The 16,847-nt window shown below is 46.5% G+C and overlaps 1 protein-coding gene across 1 annotated transcript in view; it reads left to right on the top strand.

Moving 5' to 3' along the window:
* Positions 1 to 16,847, top strand: part of C2CD2 (C2 calcium dependent domain containing 2) — a 68,708-nt gene that overhangs the window by 29,004 nt on the left and 22,857 nt on the right. Inside the window, exons 3-8 of the mRNA XM_001135072.8 lie at positions 2,790 to 2,903; positions 5,920 to 6,024; positions 6,652 to 6,774; positions 10,197 to 10,320; positions 12,483 to 12,591; positions 15,387 to 15,451. Coding sequence (XP_001135072.2) covers positions 2,790 to 2,903; positions 5,920 to 6,024; positions 6,652 to 6,774; positions 10,197 to 10,320; positions 12,483 to 12,591; positions 15,387 to 15,451 — 640 coding nt within the window. The remainder of the gene's footprint in view (positions 1 to 2,789; positions 2,904 to 5,919; positions 6,025 to 6,651; positions 6,775 to 10,196; positions 10,321 to 12,482; positions 12,592 to 15,386; positions 15,452 to 16,847) is intronic.

The following is a 16,847-nucleotide window of genomic DNA, read 5'->3' as shown; positions in this document are numbered from 1 at the left end:
CTTTCTGCAGAACTGGATACGAAAGAAAATGAAATTCTTTCTTGCTTGGGTTGAGGCTCTGAGTCTGTTTTCTTGGTACAATGCTGATTAGCTTAGTAGAGAAGGCTCCAGAGGAATTATGCAGTGCTCAGAGTCAGGGTTGGGTTTTTAAATTTATTTTTATTTTTTATTTTTTACTTTAAGCAGTAAAAGGAGTGGGCTGTTGAGACCAAGGACAGGGAATTTTCTCAGTGTCATGCCATTGGTGCGTGTAACTCATCTGGCCACAAAGCATGTTCCTCCGAAAAGGACTGTTTATAGATCATTTATTTTTAACATGAATAGACAACATTTCTTATACAAACATTTTTTAGTTCTGGCCCTTTGTGAACTCTGGAGATGATGGAAATATGTAATTAACTCATGTGAATCAGTCTTCTGAACGTGGCGTTATAAGAACCGGTAGAAAGAGTTGCACGACTTTCTGCCAATATTGAGAGAAGGCAGGATTTTCTTTTTCTAGCTCTGTGGCATTGAGGTATTTGGTTGTGGATATTGGATGTTGACCCCTGCCCGGGCCTTAGTGCCCAGGTTCCATTTTTGTTCCAGAGTGGAATGGGCCACTGGTGGGAAGAGCTGGACCCAGGGCTTGGCTGCGGCCAGGAGCCAGCAGATGAGAAAGTACAGGGGAATGTCCTAGCCCTGAACTTGGGGGAATAGCAGGCCCCGACTGAGTAATTATTTTGATAATCTTTCCATTTGGTATTTTAGATTCTGATAAATCCACCAGAGAATTAAAGAATTTTCTCTTCCTGTCCTGTGACTCCCTGCAGTGGAGTCAGTGGTTCTTTTGGGAATGAGGGGGTCAGTCTGACTTACCCTCAGCTCCTGGTAGCTTTGCTTTTTGGCCAAACACTGGCCACCTACGGAACCCCCTTGTGCCTGCCCTGTGGTCCAGCCCAGTGTGCCCCTGGCCTCTCCTCTCCTCCTCCTGGCCAGTGAACACCTGGCTCCTGGCCTGGTAATTATCCCACACGTGTCTGCTTGGCCCTCTGCCCCCGGGAGGGGAGCGGGGAGGGGTCTGACCTCTCATTCTACATCAGCTTCTGTAGAGGAATCTGTGGCAGAAACTAGATCTCTCTCTGTGCCATGGTAGCTGTGAAAAGCACCCCTCTTAATACTGTATGATTATGATTTATGTCAGGAAACCACAGTTTGGTTTATTCCTGAGGTTATTATCTTTCTCTGTCTGACAGTTTCTTCAACGAGCTCATTTTATAATTCTGGTTTTGGTACGGCTGCATAATTTTATAATTGTTTGATACTTTGTATGTTTTTCCAATTACTCCCACTTTTTTGAAAACCATGATAGCCTCAAAATTATTTAGGTGGAAGCAACCCCTTGTGTTCTGGGTAATTTAAGAAAACTTTTTTTTACTTCTAACATCTATAACTTACTTTCTCTTTAAGACTCATTTTTAGCAAAAGAAGTTGGCTAATAGCTTTGACTGTGTATGAATGTGGAAACATTTGGGGAATTAAAAATCAGCTATTGTGGAGAAATAGAACAAGATGATATTTAAAGGAAAAGACTTTGTTGGCCGGGCACGGTGGCTCATGCCTGTAATCCTAGCACTTTGGAAGGCCGAGGTGGGCGGATCACGAGGTGAGGAGATCGAGACCCTCCTGGCTAATGGTGAAACCCCGTCTCTACTAAAAACACAAAAAATTAGCCGGGAGTGGTAGCACACGCCTGTAATCCCAGCCACTCGGGAGTTTGAGGCAGGAGAATCGTGTGAACCCGGGAGGCGGAGGTTGCAGTGAGCTAAGATTGTGCCACTGCACTCCAACCTGGGCGACAGAGTGAAACTCCATCTCCAAAAAAAAAAAAAAAGGAAAAAGACTGTATTACATGTGGAAAGCGCATGATAACTAGATTTGGTCAAGACTTTAGCTGCTAAGAAAGTCATCAGGAAGCAAAGATTTGAAACATTGTTTCTGGTTTTCAAACTATATTATAGAAAAGGTTTTAATCTGAATATTTATCCAACTTTGAAACTCTAAATTTGTATCCTTGCTAACGTATAAAGTCCAGATTATTTTGATATAAAGACGCCTAGGCCAGGCGTGGTGGCTCACGCCTGTAATCCCAGCACTTTGGGAGGCTGAGGTGGGTAGATCAGCTGAGGCCAGGAGTTCGAGACTGGCCTGGCCAACATGGTAAAACTTTGTCTCTACTAAAAATACAAAAATTAGCTGGCCATGGTGGCACACACCTGTAATCCCAGCTACTTGGGAGGCTGAGGAGGGAGAATCGCTTGAACCAGGGAGGCAGAGGTTGCAGTGAGCCGAGATTGCTCCACTGCACTTCAGCCTGGGTGACAGAGTGAGACTCCGTCTCAAAAAAAAAAAAAGATGCCTATGGCAGCTGAGCACAGTGGCTCATGCGTGCAATCCTAGCACTTTGGGAGGCCAAGGTGGGAAGATTGTTTGAGCTCAGGAGTTCAAAACCAGCCTCAGTAATACAGGTAGAGCCCATCTTTACAAAAAAGACAAAAACAAAAACAAAAATTAGGTGGGTGTGGGGGCACACCCCTGTAGTTTCATGTACTCAGGAGGCTGAGGTGGGAAGATGGCCTGAGCTGGGGAGGTGGAGGTTGCAGTGAGCTGAGATTGCGCCACTGCACTCCAGCCTGGGCGACAGAGTGAGACCGTGTCTCAAAAAAAAAAAAGAAGAAGACGACGATGCGTATGCACGCGCTGTCCTTTGTTTTGGATACAGTTTTCTCCCTTACCTGTGCCTCCTCCAGGTGGTGGTCTGTCACGTGGTGGGCCAGGCTATTCAGTTCTTGGTCAGCGAGACGCCTGCCTTGGGTGCTGGATGCCGGCTGTACGACGTGCGGCTCTCCCCTTTCCATTTACAGGTAAAGATGTGTAGACTTTGCAAGTTATGAGACCTGTCACAGTTCTCAGAAATGTGAAGAGTGAGCATGGTGTGAGTCAGAGGGCTGTAACGTTCATGTTTTTATTAATTATCATTCATGTCATAATTTTCAAACTATAACCTTTCATATAGGATTTTCTATGTAGGAAATGATCACACACACTACACATTACACATACACACTACACACACACACATACATTTATAATAAACTCAGGGGTTGCCTCTTTCGGGCATTTGAATGAGGCAGGGTGTTGTTGATGGATATGATAAGGCAGGTGGCATCTGAGAGGAGAAAAGTAGTTCTGGTTCCGAATCCAGTGCTGGTTGCAGCTTGGAAACACAGCTGAGTGGCTGCGGTAGGGCATTCCTCTTTTCAGTTTTTGACAAAGTTGATTTAAAAAGAACCCCCTTATTATTTTTATAAGTTAAAAAATTAGTATTACCATTATTCCATGTTTTCATAATAGACATAATAAAGACATATATATAATTATACACATCTCTATAATTTTATAGAGAGAGACTTACGGATCTCTAATAATTACAATAAGCCCAGTGAGACTTTGGTTGCCCAAATCATCAGAGAGCTGTGCGTCTCTCACATCCAGCCAGATATTCACTGGAGTTCCTCTTTAGCTGGTATTTAAAAATTGCAGATGTCTGGCCTTGTTTCGAGGGTCACTGCCAGTTCAATGCCCTGTTTCATCTCCCGTGTCCTTGGACTTGACTCCTAATTTGAGGGATGAGCTCAAGTCATGCAGAATTCCCAATCACAAGGGAAGATGACATCCCGTATGCTTTTCCTACAAAGGCATGGTTTTAAATAGCCAGCACTAACAAGATTTCCTGGCTACCTAAGTGGCTTTTTTCTGAAATCCACCCCCCTAGTTCCTCAGCCCCACTCCAGCAGCACCCCCTTTGAGGGAATTGAAGAGGTGAAGAGTTGGCATCGTGGATTTGTGAGGCGTTCATGCTCTCCTACATCCCCCAGATGTTTTGGACAATGTGATGAGAAAATAACCTGCAAAGTCTGGGTCATATTTACCCAACATTTGATGCATGTTTTGGAACTGAATGAGACCAGAGAGGATCACAAACACAAATGAAGAAATGTCATTTCTGACATTGTGTTTATTATATCAAAGCATTCATGCCATTTTAAGCAGCTCACACAGAAGGAACACAATTGTATCTTTGATCTGTTAACACAGTTAGGAACCAATATGTGGATTACCTCTCAGCGCAGAGGCAGCTGCTAGAGATGGGTAAATAATTGATGCTAGCGGCAGGAGGCGTTCCCGCTTCTCTGATGTTCCTCCAACCAGAGATGCAAGAGTGGTCTCCATCGACTGAGCCGTCTGTGTCAAAACAATTAAAGTGCACTTTTCCACTAGAATTACCCAATTTTTTTCCTAGAATTACCAGACAAGGAAGGCAGGTTGGAGACAGTTATGAAGTAGAAGTCATCGTTTTTCTCTTAACCCTGCTTCTAGCATGAGGTGAGAGTCCACTTACTCAGATAGTCTGAAGTCGTTCTTCCCTTTTGTTTAGGAGTGGGAAAGGAATGGAGATCTGCAAAGTTAAGATTTTTGCTTTGGACGGAGCATCTAGCTGAAGAATAAAGGATGCAATATTAGCTTTCTATGGCTGTGGAAACAAATGACCCTGAACAGTTTAAAACAGCACAGATTGGTGATGCCATCGTGAAGGAGGCCAGGTGTCCGGCCAGGCCCAAATCCAGGAGCTGTCAGGGCTGCCTGCCTTAGCGGCAGTCACAGGGGAGTCTGTTCGTTGCTTTTGGGGTTGTTGGTAGAATTTCATTCCATGGGATTACGGGACTGAGTTCCATTTTCTTGTGGCTGTCAGTGGAGGGCCATTTCCGGCTCCTTGAGGCACCCCATTTTTCGGCTCAGGGTGCCTTCCTCCACGTCCACACCCGCAGGGATGCCTGCAGTCCTCACGTCACATGCCCTGGCCCCTCTTCTCCCATGCTCCCGCACTCTTCAGGACTCAGGTGTTTCCACTGGGCTCTTCGGAAGGACCCAGGGTCATCTCCCCATCTTGAGGTCCTCCCCCTGTCACACCTGCCAAGTCTCCTGTGCCCTGTAGGGTCTCACAGTCACAAGTTCCAGGGATTAGGGGGTGAACATCTTTGGGGGCCGCTGTTCTGTCTCCCAAATGGACAGGGTGGGATGAGGCATCCTTAGAGATGGAGTCCAGTTAGAGGCTGCTGTGGCGGCCCCAGCAAGAGACAGTAAAGATGGCTTTGTGCCGCACACAATCTTCAGGGCTGTTTGAGTGTGGGGCAGGGGAGCCCATGCCCAGGATTAGAATGAGGCGCCCTGGGCCCTTCTCTCACTCCTCTTTCCTTTATGCCTTGCGGATACTCCCAGAAGGAGAAATGCAAAGCACAGCAAACTATCTATGTTAAATAGACTGCAAGGTTTGATGGCATCTGGTTGTCGACCACCAATGCTGAGGTTCCTCTTTGAGGGGTAGGTTGAGGCCAGAGAAGGGGCAGGAAGGGCAGGGGGTAAAGAGAGTTTGGGGTCCTGCTCTCCATTTTGAAAGCACATTGTATGCCAAGTGGAAAGCTAAGCAGTTTTCTGTGAAAATATGTGAATAAATGAGCAGGTACACACATACATACACACATGCACACTGATGCAGACATGTGCACACATACACACAGGCACACATGCTCACATGCACACTTCCGCACACGCTCAAATACACATGCACACGCACACACATTCACACTCACATGCACACACATGCTCATACATGCACACATGAGCACACATGCTCATACGCACACATGCGCATACACACACTCACATGCACTCATACATGCTCACAGACACATGCTCACATGCATACATGCACACACACGTGCTCACACACGTGCTCACATACACAGTCACATGCACACGCACATGCACATTAAGGCTTTGGTGGAAAGAGTGGCCCTCTAATAACTTGTTTTTTAATAGCTGGAGTTCCACATGAAGGAGAAGAGAGAGGACCTCCAGATTAGCTGGTCTTTCATCAGTGTGCCGGAAATGGCCGTTAATATCCAGCCCAAAGCACTGGGGGAGGTCAGTCCGTAAGTTTTTATGATTCTTCCATTGGCGTGAGAACGCACGTGTGTTAGGACAGTCTGCGGTGGGGAACTGAGTGCATGGCTGGTGTTGCTGGCCTCCTTCCCTATCCCAGCCACTCCTTCTGGGGCTGGCTTGGGCCTCTCAGGATGTGGATGGGCCCTTTGGCTTGGCAGGGCCTGCTGGGGGATGGCTTTGATGGATTGGATGCAGGGCTCCCACCTGAGCTGCACCTGCAGTCACCTGGCCATTTAAAAAAAAACCCTGAAGCCTTCCCTGCCCCACCCAAGATGCAGGTTTAATTGGCTGGGGATGATTTTAGCACTCATATGCAGCCAAGGCTAATGACACCGTAGGTACCTGCTTGACGCTCCGCCATGTCTGACGATCAGGCCCTCTCTCCCACGGTGAGGGTGCTGCACTCGTAACTTGGGCTGAGTCCGAAGGCTGCTTCCAAGGGCAGGGCGTCCTTTCTTTCCACAGTTTTTGCAAAGACAGAGCTAAAATCTGAAGGTAATTTCCTTCCTTCCTACTTTGCATGGTTTTAGTCACCTGAAGACATGAGATTGGGAGCAGGGAGTGGGCTCGCAAAGTCGATTTGTCAACTTTCTCCTCTTTCACCAGGACCAGGTGGCTGAGACAAGTGCGATGTCTGACGCTCTCAAGGACATCTTGAAGCATTTGGTTGGTTCTGCCTCTCCATCAGTGGTTCTGATCATCAAGCCCACGACTGTAAAGGAAGCTCAGGTAAACTCATCTGGGTGCTGTGGGTGCATCTGAACCCCATTAGGCACCATGGCCCACCTCTCTTGGAGAATCTGTGTGCGTTTCCAGCGTTCCTCCACCTCCCGTGGTAGAGCCAAGATGGCTCGGGTGCTTGCTGGAGATAATGATGGTGGGTGTGGGATAAAGCCTTGGGTTTGGAGCATGGGGCTGCAAAGCTTCATGAAGTGGAAGGAAAACCTGACATTTCCCTGTCCATTCAGAGCCCTAGACCTCATCCTTCCAGGACCAAGGTACCTGGGAGAGCAGCCAGTGTTGAGAACATTGCCCCAGAAGCAAGCAGAGCCAGGTGGGTGGGATAGACAGAGATGGTTTAGCCTGGGCTAGGGCCGGCCTGCTGTCCTGGTCCTGCCTGCAACAGCTCCTGCTTCTTGGAGGTCTATGTCCTTTGGGGGCACACGATAAAGGAGGCTAGTCTCATCTGTGCGACCCCCTTTTCCATATCACCTGCCTCCCTCCTCATGCTGGAGCCCCCCTATTCCATCTGATTAGGGCGCTACTCACTTTTCTGGTTAAATTCTTATCCAGAGCATTTGCCCTGGTCAACCTCATGGGCCTAAATAACACATCAGTAATCCTTTGTTTAAGGTGAGTTCTCTCAGTCATACGCTGATCTTTTTATCATGATTACGTACAACAGGCACTTATAGTCCCTGAAGTTTAAAAAATATATTTTTTTGGCAGTGGTTTTATGTAGCATGATAAAATACATCTTTATTATAATGTCCATCTTTATTATCTAGCTCTTGGTGAAGTCAGTTTGAAAATACAAATTCCTGTGTGATGTCTGTCCTTGGTCTGCAGATGTCACCAGCTGTCAGTAGGTAGAGTCTGAAGACTTTGTTTCACTGGACAGATATCAGTTGATGTCAGTGTTTGCTGCTAAGCCCTGGCCGTGGGGGTCACAAGAGTATAAGGAAGCACCATCACCCTCCCGAAGCCTGCAATATGCAGAAGGGGCACCGGGCCAGCAGAGCAAAGCAGGAGGGGTGTGGATGTCTGGGGGGCTTCCCAGGGGCCTGAGGCCTGGGGGCACTCAGCCTCTCCAAATGGAGGGGACCAGGCCATGCCTCTTGGGAGGTGAGAGGAGAGTCCCAGCGCTGTCCCTTTCAGTATTTCTGTCACAGTAGCTTATTTCACATCAGACGTGACTGTTCTGAATGTGACAATCAACTTTTAATGTCAAAATGTATGCGGCTTCATAAAACAGTCGTAGATTTTTGGAATCCATGAATTTAATAGGACCCAGACGATCATAACTTCAATCATGCTTTTCCATAAATTTGTACAGTTTATTTAATCAAAATAGCATATATATATATATTATATTGGTCAGGATTTTCCAGAGAAACAGAACCAATGGGAGTGTGTGTGTGTGTGTGTGTGTGTGTGTAATCAGCTCACACAGTTATGAAGGCTGGTACGTCCTGAGATCTGCATTTGGCAAGCTGCAGCCCCAGGAGAGTCTGTGGGGTAATTCTAGTTTGAGTCTGAAGCCCTGAGACCTAAAAGAGCCCATGATGTACATTCCAGTCCAAAGGCCACTGGGCTCAAGACCCATGAAGAGTCACTGTTTCAGTCCAAGTCTGAAGGCAGGAAAAGGCCCCTTTCCCGGCTCAAGCAGTGAAGAAGAGGAGTTTCCTTTTACTCAGCCTTTTTGTTCCATTGCGCCTCCAACTGACTGGATGAGGCCCGCCCATGAGAGGGAGGAAAATCTGCATCATTGGGTGTGCCAAGTTAAATGTTAATCTCATCCAGAAACACACTCACAGTCACACCCAGAATCATGTTGGACCAGATATCTGGGCACCCCATGGCCCAGTCAAGTCGACACATACAGTTAACCATCACCCTCAGCAATTGAAAAAAAAGATTTCATCTCTGTCCCAGACAAGTAGATTGCTCTGTCCCCAGTGCTCATGTCCTTGGATTTCAGGGACTTCGGCAATTCCTTCTTGGGCTCCAGCACCCTCAGCTCACGTTTGGGAAGTGCCTGGCTCAGAACAGTGTTTTCTAGGTGGGAAAGAACACCTGTGTCTCTTGAGACATTAGTGAGCATTCCCCCGAAGAAGTGCTCAGTCAAATCAGCACCCAGGGTCTCTGCCTGAAAACTTCTCACAGCATGGGGGCTGGCGCCACCTCCGAGAAGCCTGTCTGGGTCCCCGAATGCTTGCAACGAACAGAGCCTCTTTAACAAACCCGCACGTTGTGCACATGTACCCTAAAACTTAAAGTATAATTAGAAAAGAAAAGAAAAAGAACTTAAAACAAACAAACGAACAAAATAAATAAAATAAAAGAACACTCTTGGCCAGGTGTGGTGGCTCATGCCTGTAATCCCAGCACTTTGGGAGGCTGAGGCGTGCGGATCACCTGAGGTGGAGATTTCGAGACCAGCCTGGCCAACATGGTGAAACCCCGTCTCTACTAAAAATACAAAAAGAATTAGCCGGGTGTGGTGGCGGGCACCTGTAATCCCAGCTACTCAGGAGGCTCAGGCAGGAGAATCGCTTGCACCCAGGAGGCAGAGGTTGCAGTGAACTGAGATTGCACCACTGCACTCTAGCCTGGACAACAGAGCGAGACTCTGTCTCAGGAAAAAAAAAAAAAAAAAAGAACACTCTTGGCAGTGGGTGACAGGTGGAACCGGGTTTGGGAAATGCTGGTTTGAAGCTGGGCTCTTCCAGATTTGGGGGTGCCTTCTGTTGGAAACACCCTGGTGTCTGTTGGAGGATGTGATGTGGTAGAAGCTGGTCCCAGCTGCCCCTGCCTCTGTCCCCTCACCTGTCCCCTCACCTGTGCAGTGCTAGGGTATGCATAGACTTTCCTCACGTGGACGTTGGACTCTGTGTGGAGGTGGGAAATGGGTGTGGGCTGACAGCCCTGGCCGTTCCCCTCTGTCTGGCGTCCTGCTCTGTGCTAGCAGCCCTGAGTGCCCGCAGCCAGCAGAAGAGGTCCTCGTGCTCTTAAGCACCTGCCCGGGTCGGATAGTGTAGACCCACGGCAAAGCGAGCTCCATCTTCCCCCGTGGTAAGTTTTGGGAACCCTGTCTGTGGGTGAATGCACCATGGCAAAGCGAGCTCCATCTTCCCCCGTGGTAAGTTTTGGGAACCCTGTCTGTGGGTGAATGCACTGCTACTTGTACTTGCTGTATTTGGGGTAGAAAATGCTCCCAGGCAGGAGGATGGCGATGGCTCATTGGCTCCCTCCCTTCATATGAGAAGGGAGATTGTTTCAAAGCAGACCCCAGAGCTCGGGCTGCCTGTGCAGGTTTTCCTGTAGACACCCCACTGCCACCACCCCGCATAACAGGAGTCCAGCGGCTACTTCCTTGGCCCTCAATCTCCCCATGAAGACCAAAAATAAAGTGCTCTTTATTTTTTCAGAACTTACAGTGTGCTGCATCTACTGCTCAGGAATCCTGTCCTCCTAAACCTCCAAGGGCTCACGAGCTAAAGCTACTGGTGAGGAACATCCATGCCTTGCTGCTCAGTGAGCCCGGTGCCTCAGGTGGGTGACGATGGGAGCCTGCCTGCCTGGAGGGGCTGTTCCAGCCCCTGAGCAGAGTCAGGGACTCCGGGGGGCCTTGGATTCTCTGGTGGCATCCTCCCGTGGGGGTGCAGCGGGAGCCCTGCCATGGTTGCAGAAAGCACCTGAAAATGTAACGGGAACAAGAGATGGTAAAAAATCCAATCCTGTTTCTGCACGTGGGAAGGCCAAGGGGGGAAAGGAGTATAATTGGTTTGGCCTTTTTCATTTGTCTGGAATTGTCCTGCCTTTTTTATCTTTTCTTTCCTTTTTTTTTTTTTTTTTTTTTTTAACTGTTGAACCTGTATGTATGTGTTAAGCATCCTTGACCAAGGTGCAGCTTCTGCTTTCTTTTTTTTGAGATGGAGTTTTGCTCTTGTTGCCCAGGCTGGAGTGCAATGGCACGATCTCGGCTCACTACAACCTCCACCTCCCGGGTTCGAGCGATTCTCCTGCCTCAGCCTCCCTAGTAGCTGGGATTACAGGCGTGCACCACCACGCCCGGCTATTTTGTATTTCTAGTAGAGACGGGGTTTCTCCATGTTGGTCAGGCTGGTCTTGAACTCCCTACCTCAGGTGATCCGCCCGCCTCAGCCTCCCAAAGTGCTGGAGATTCTACTTTCTTAGAAAGTGGGTGAAGGGGGATGTAGGGAGTTGATGGGCATCAGATGGCTTCGGCCACACTCGGGACTCCGATGCTGGGAGACCATGGCTGCTGTTGGAGCCAAGACAAGCAACACAGAATGGATAACCCCTTCTGGGTGGTTCTGAATCACTGTTGAGACCCCAGACACAGAGTCACTCGGGACAGGGCACCTCTTTACAGCGCGACTCCATTTTGCCAAGAACAGGAGCAAATTGTATTGCCCGAGTATGTTAAAGGTGACTTATCTTTATTTGCAAGGGGCTTCCTCCAGTTCCAAAAGCACAAATGGGCCACATCTAGCAACTGAGACTGTGCAGAGCTAGCTGTTGAGGATGTTTTTTGGTAAAAGTGCCCACATGTTGCCCTTTCAGCCTGTACTGCTTAGTGGCTAAACGTGAGCTCCCTGGACTCGGTCGGTCAGGGTTGGGGTCCCAGCTCTCACACGTACCTGTCCTGAGGCCAGGCCCCGTTCCTGCCTCTGCTGGATGTCCCCACGTCTGGGTCTGAGTCTTCTCTTGAAGAGTGACTGTGAAAGCTCAGTAGCGAATGCGTGGAGGCTGCTTCACCCTGCTGCTGCGTGGTCCAGTGTCCACACATTCCAGCAATTACTGATTCCACAGTGTATTGGGGACTTTGTGCTGCAGGGAGAAGCATTGTCTCAAAGCAGAAACAGCTGTTCACTAGTGACATGTCCTACTACCTGGATCAAATACCCTGGCTAGTATCAGGTACAGCAGCTGTCTGGTGTAAGTCGGGAAATGGGAACTCTGTGAGGTATATTTCCAAATTTAGGAGTCAACACGAACTGATGTTTAGGCTTTGGCAAACTGTTAGTCTTGTCTAAAAGTGGGGACCATGCCTCTGTATATAATGGTGCTGCCTCTCGGGGAGGGTCCCCCTGGAAGCCCACGCTTGTGGCCAGTACTGACGGAGGGGGCGAGGTACTTGGGGTCAACAGCCCAGGGCTGTTGATATCAAATGTGGGAAAAAATTACTTAACTTCAATAAAGGCTGGTGCTATGAGCATTTGAAAATGGCAGATGAAAGAATTCCCACTCTCTGAAGTGGGTAAACCTCGACCTTAGTCATTTAATTTAGCCTTTTTTTCCTATGCATACAATGTCTTCATGCAATTTAAAAAATAAAAATAATGCTGGGCACGGTAGCTCATGCCTGTAATCCCAGCACTTTGGGAGGCCGAGGCGGGTGGATTACGAGGTCAGGAGTTCAAGACCAGCCTGGCCAACATGGTGAAACCCCGTCTTTACTAAAAATACAAAAATTAGCTGAGCGTGGAGGCGTGCGCCTGTAATCCCAGATACTCGGGAAGCTGAGGCAGGAGAATTGCTTGAACCTGGGAGGCGGAGTTTGCAGTGAGCCGAGATTGCGCCACTGCACTCCAGCCTGGGCGACAGAGCGAGACTCCGTCTCAAAAAATAAATAAATAAATAAATAATAAAAATAAACGCCAACACGGTGCCCTTCTATTTAATTACAGGCCACATTAATGCAGTGTGCGTAGTGCAGCTGAACGATCCTGTTCAGAGGTTCTCCAGCACCCTGACGAAAAACACTCCGGACCTCACGTGGCAAGAGGAATTCACCTTGTGAGTCCGGCCGGGTTATGGGCCTGTGTGTCCACGGCCGTGTCTGTTCAGGAGCGCCAAATCCTGAAATCATTCTGCAGCACCGTTTAGACTAAAACACGAAACCAAAACAGTTAACAACAAATGATGTCTTAAGCATCTTAAAGGTAGCTTTAGGTCAAACATGGGTTTCGTTGTAAAGGCAGCTCTTAGAGTCAGTTTTCTCCTCCTGCCCTGATATGATGAGAGGGAGCCATCGTGGGGTCTCTTACAGACACACATATCATCCAGGGTGAAAAGGAAGGGAGCCTCTGACTGAATCCAGAACCTAACGAAGAAAATAGAAAAAGGCGCTGGGTGCAGAGGCTCATGCCTGTAATTCCAGCTGTTTGGCAGGCAGAGACGGGAGAATCGCTTGAGCCCAGGAGTTTAAGACCAGCCTGAGCAACATAGCGAGACCTCTTCTCTACTAAAAGTTTTAAAAAAATTAACCGGGCATGGTGGCCCTTGCCTTGCCTGTAGTACTCCTAGCTATTTGGGAGGCTGACGCAGGAGGACTGCTTGAGCCTGGGAGAGCGAGGCTGCAGTGAGCTGTGATTGTGCCACTGTATACCAGTCTGGGTGACAGAGAGATACCCTGTCTCAAAAAAAAATAAAGAAAGTCTGGGAACAGTAGCTCACACATGTAATCCCAGTACTTTGGGAGGCTGAGGTGGGTGGAGGTCAGGAGTTCGAGACCAACCTGGCCAACATGGTGAATGAAACCCTGTCTCTACTAAAAGTACAAAAATTAGCCAGACATGGTGGCAGGTGCCTGTAATCACAGCTACTCAGGAGGCCGAGGCAGGAGAATCACTTGATCCTGGGATTCAGAGGTTGCAGTGAGCTGAGATTGTACCACTGCACTCCAGCCTGGGCAACAAAGTGAGACTCCATCTCCAAAAAAAAAAAAAAAAAAAAAAAGAATAGAGATAGGGAAAAATGTAGGCCATGCATAAATAATGGGGTAAGAATCATAAATAAAATATTATCAAACAGAATCTAGCAGCACATGAAAAATAAAACCAGCTGTGTTCATACCAGGAATGTAAGGATGTACGTGTGCTTTCTCATAAGGAAATCTGTTAATGGTGTTCATTGTATTACTAGATCAAAAGAGAAAATAAATGTATTTTCTCTACATATGTCCAAAAGACATTCAGTGACGTTTAATACCCATTCTTAATTTTTAAAAACTTAATTAGAGCAAAATTTATGGATACTTCTTTAATAAGATTTTAAAAATCACTATAAATGGTAAATACCAGAAGCAGACTCACTAAAATCAAGAGAAGGATGCCTATTGTTTTGTTCTAGAAGTATTGGTTAATGCAATTAGATAAGGGAAAAAGCCATACACAAATACCGGAAAGGAAGAGGCAAGACCAATCATTCCCTGGAGATGATATGACTGCATATCAGGACTATGCAAGAAAATCAACCCAAGCTATTAGAAAGAATAATGGATATAAGGTAGAAATGAATATTTTAAAAACTAATAGACATAATCATTTAATGAATTAGCTGAGTACCAAAGTATTAAAATTAATCATAATCTAATCCTTAAAAAATGAACAATTAGAAAAAGTAATGGAAGAAAATTTCCCATGTGTGTGTGTGTGTGTATAGCTTTTATAAATCATGAATGAAAAGATGACAGCTGCCTTAGAAAACTGAACAAAATTCCTGAACTGGAAATACAAAAGCCAGAGCTACCAACGGCCATAAACTTCTGAAAAGATGTTCAGAAATAAGTAAAGTCATGCAAACTTCAGCAAAAGGGAGAGGTCATTTTTCCACCTCACAGCTTGGTAAAGAATAAGAGAGTGATAATGGCATTGGAGGTGTCACTGGGAATAAGCATTCTGGATGCCATCAGTCGACCTAAATGAAAAACACCTCTCAAATGCACATGCCATTTGACAGGCAATTAGAGTTTTCCTAAGGAAATAATCACACGTATATGTGTAAGAATGTGCCTCTCAGCTTGTGTATAGTTATGAAATAGTGGGGACCACCAACACATTAAGAAGGGTTGTTTAGTAAAGAGTTGGCTAAATAAAATCTCCTAAGGCCAAAGAGCAGAATACTAGAGGCCCATCCAACATGATGTTGCTCTGTAGTTATACAGAAAGACATCCACAAAATTTTCAGTTAAAAGAATAGGTTACAGGCTGGGCGCAGCGGCTCACACCTGTAATCCCAGCACGTTGGGAGGCCGAGGTAGGAGGATGGCTTGAGCTCAGGAGTACGACACCAGCCTGGGCAACGTAGCAAGACTTCATCTCTACTTTTTTTTTTTAATGCCTTTGTAATGAAAATAAATAGGTTACGAAGGAGGAGGGAGGTATATCATGTTCCGTATTTTGTCTTTAGGTCATTATATAGCTGTGCTTTCAATATGGCAGCGACTGGCCACATGTGTCTCTTTAAATTAAATTAATGGAAATTTTTAAAAATGACGTTCAGTTCCTCAGCTTGCACTGGCCACCTCTCCAGGGCTCCGTGCCTACCGCATTTGACAGCTTCTCTGTCACTGCCATCACAGAACATCCTGTTGACTGCTCTGGAAGGCTAGTCACCGAATATTAACAGTAACTGTTTCCGAATGGGGAGGTTGCAGATAACTCTTTCCCTTTTTTTGCTTATATGTCTTGGTAGTTTGTTAAATATTGACATCTTTGTCTTCCTTTCTATAATCAGAAAAAATACTCTATTTCATAAAAAGAATCAAGCATTGCATTTTTTAGGACTCATAACTTGTTTCTCTTTCAAAGCGAGTTGAATGCCAAGTCGAAGGAGTTACACCTGCAGATTTCAGAGGCTGGGCGATCCTCACAAGGTGGGTTGAGCAGGAGGACAGAGGCCCCGCCCTCTGGAAAGGTCCTCCGCCGCATGACCTCGGCCTCAGGAAAGGGCGGTGGGAGATCCAGCAGAGGAAGCTGACCGCTCCTCTAAATGACTTTGGTTTTCCCATGGGAATGTTTGGTCGAAAGGCAATTTGAGTTATTAACAAGGTCATACATTTTGGGGAAACGTTCAACTGGATTTTTTGTTTGTTTTTTTAAAAAAATCCAAAATCTTTCATGCAACAATTCGTGGCATAGAGAAGTAGTTCTGAACCTTCTTAGCTCCAAGAAACCTCCTTTTTTTGGAAAACAAAAACAAAAACAAAACCTTTTAACTGTAGTAAGATAAACAACATAAAATGTATCGTCTTAACCATTTCTAAGTACATAGTTCAGGGGCAGTAAGTACATTCACACGGTTGTGCAACCATCACCCCCATCTATCTCCAGAGCTTTTTCATCCCTACTCTACTGCCTGTATGAATTTCACTGGGTTTTTCCTTGTAAAATAAACTACAGAGGTTTAAATTGAACTCAGGATTTATACACAAGAAAGCAACAATTAGAGGTAAAGTCACTAAAACACTAAAATGAACGTGGGCCTGTATGTGTGTGTGTGTACACATCAGTAGTTTCAATATTTGTTAGGTTTTTAAAGATACAAATATTTTCTTAGATTGTAAAACTCTCCCCATAAACATACCAAAATTGGGAAGCCCTTGCCCAGCCTATCCAGCAATAAAATCAAGCCATTTGGTTACCTCCTAAAGTGAGAAAGTTGTTATTTCTCCCAGTTAACTAGTTTTATATCCTAGTTGTTAGCAAGAATCCTGAGGCGACTTGCTTGATTTTGGAGTCCCGAGAAAACTGGGATGCCCGTGAGATAAGAGTCCTGAGAGAGAAGCCTAACGCAGGTCGGGGACCTGCACAGCATGGGGGTGCTGTTTACCTGGAGAGAAGTCAACTTCTGATCCCATTCCTGGGTCCCCACTCCTTCTGGCCTCACTCAGATTTCATTCCAGCCCAGCCTGATGGAGTCCATGAAATTTCAAACTTTACAAAAACAATGCAAAGAACAGCCACATAACCTTTACTCAAACTCACGTATCCTTAACATTTGCCCAGTTTCCTTTACTATTTGTGCTCATGCTTGGTCTCTCTCTCCCTCCCCTTACTCATTTTCTTTTACACACACACACACACACACACACACACACACACACACACACACACACCACTTGAGGGTAAATTGTATGCATCTTGGCCCTTTATCCTCAATTCTTTAGTGTGTATTTTCCTAGGAATGGAGATACTCTCTGCTGTGTCCACGGTACAGTTGTCACCTCCCTGAATTTACATTGCTGCAATTCCTTAGCTTATGCCCATCTT

Source organism: Pan troglodytes, chromosome 22 (assembly GCF_028858775.2).
Source record: "Pan troglodytes isolate AG18354 chromosome 22, NHGRI_mPanTro3-v2.0_pri, whole genome shotgun sequence".
Taxonomy (NCBI): Eukaryota; Metazoa; Chordata; class Mammalia; order Primates; family Hominidae; genus Pan; species Pan troglodytes.
The sequence above is the reverse complement of the archived record's forward strand: the minus strand, read 5'-3'. Positions and strand labels throughout refer to the sequence as shown.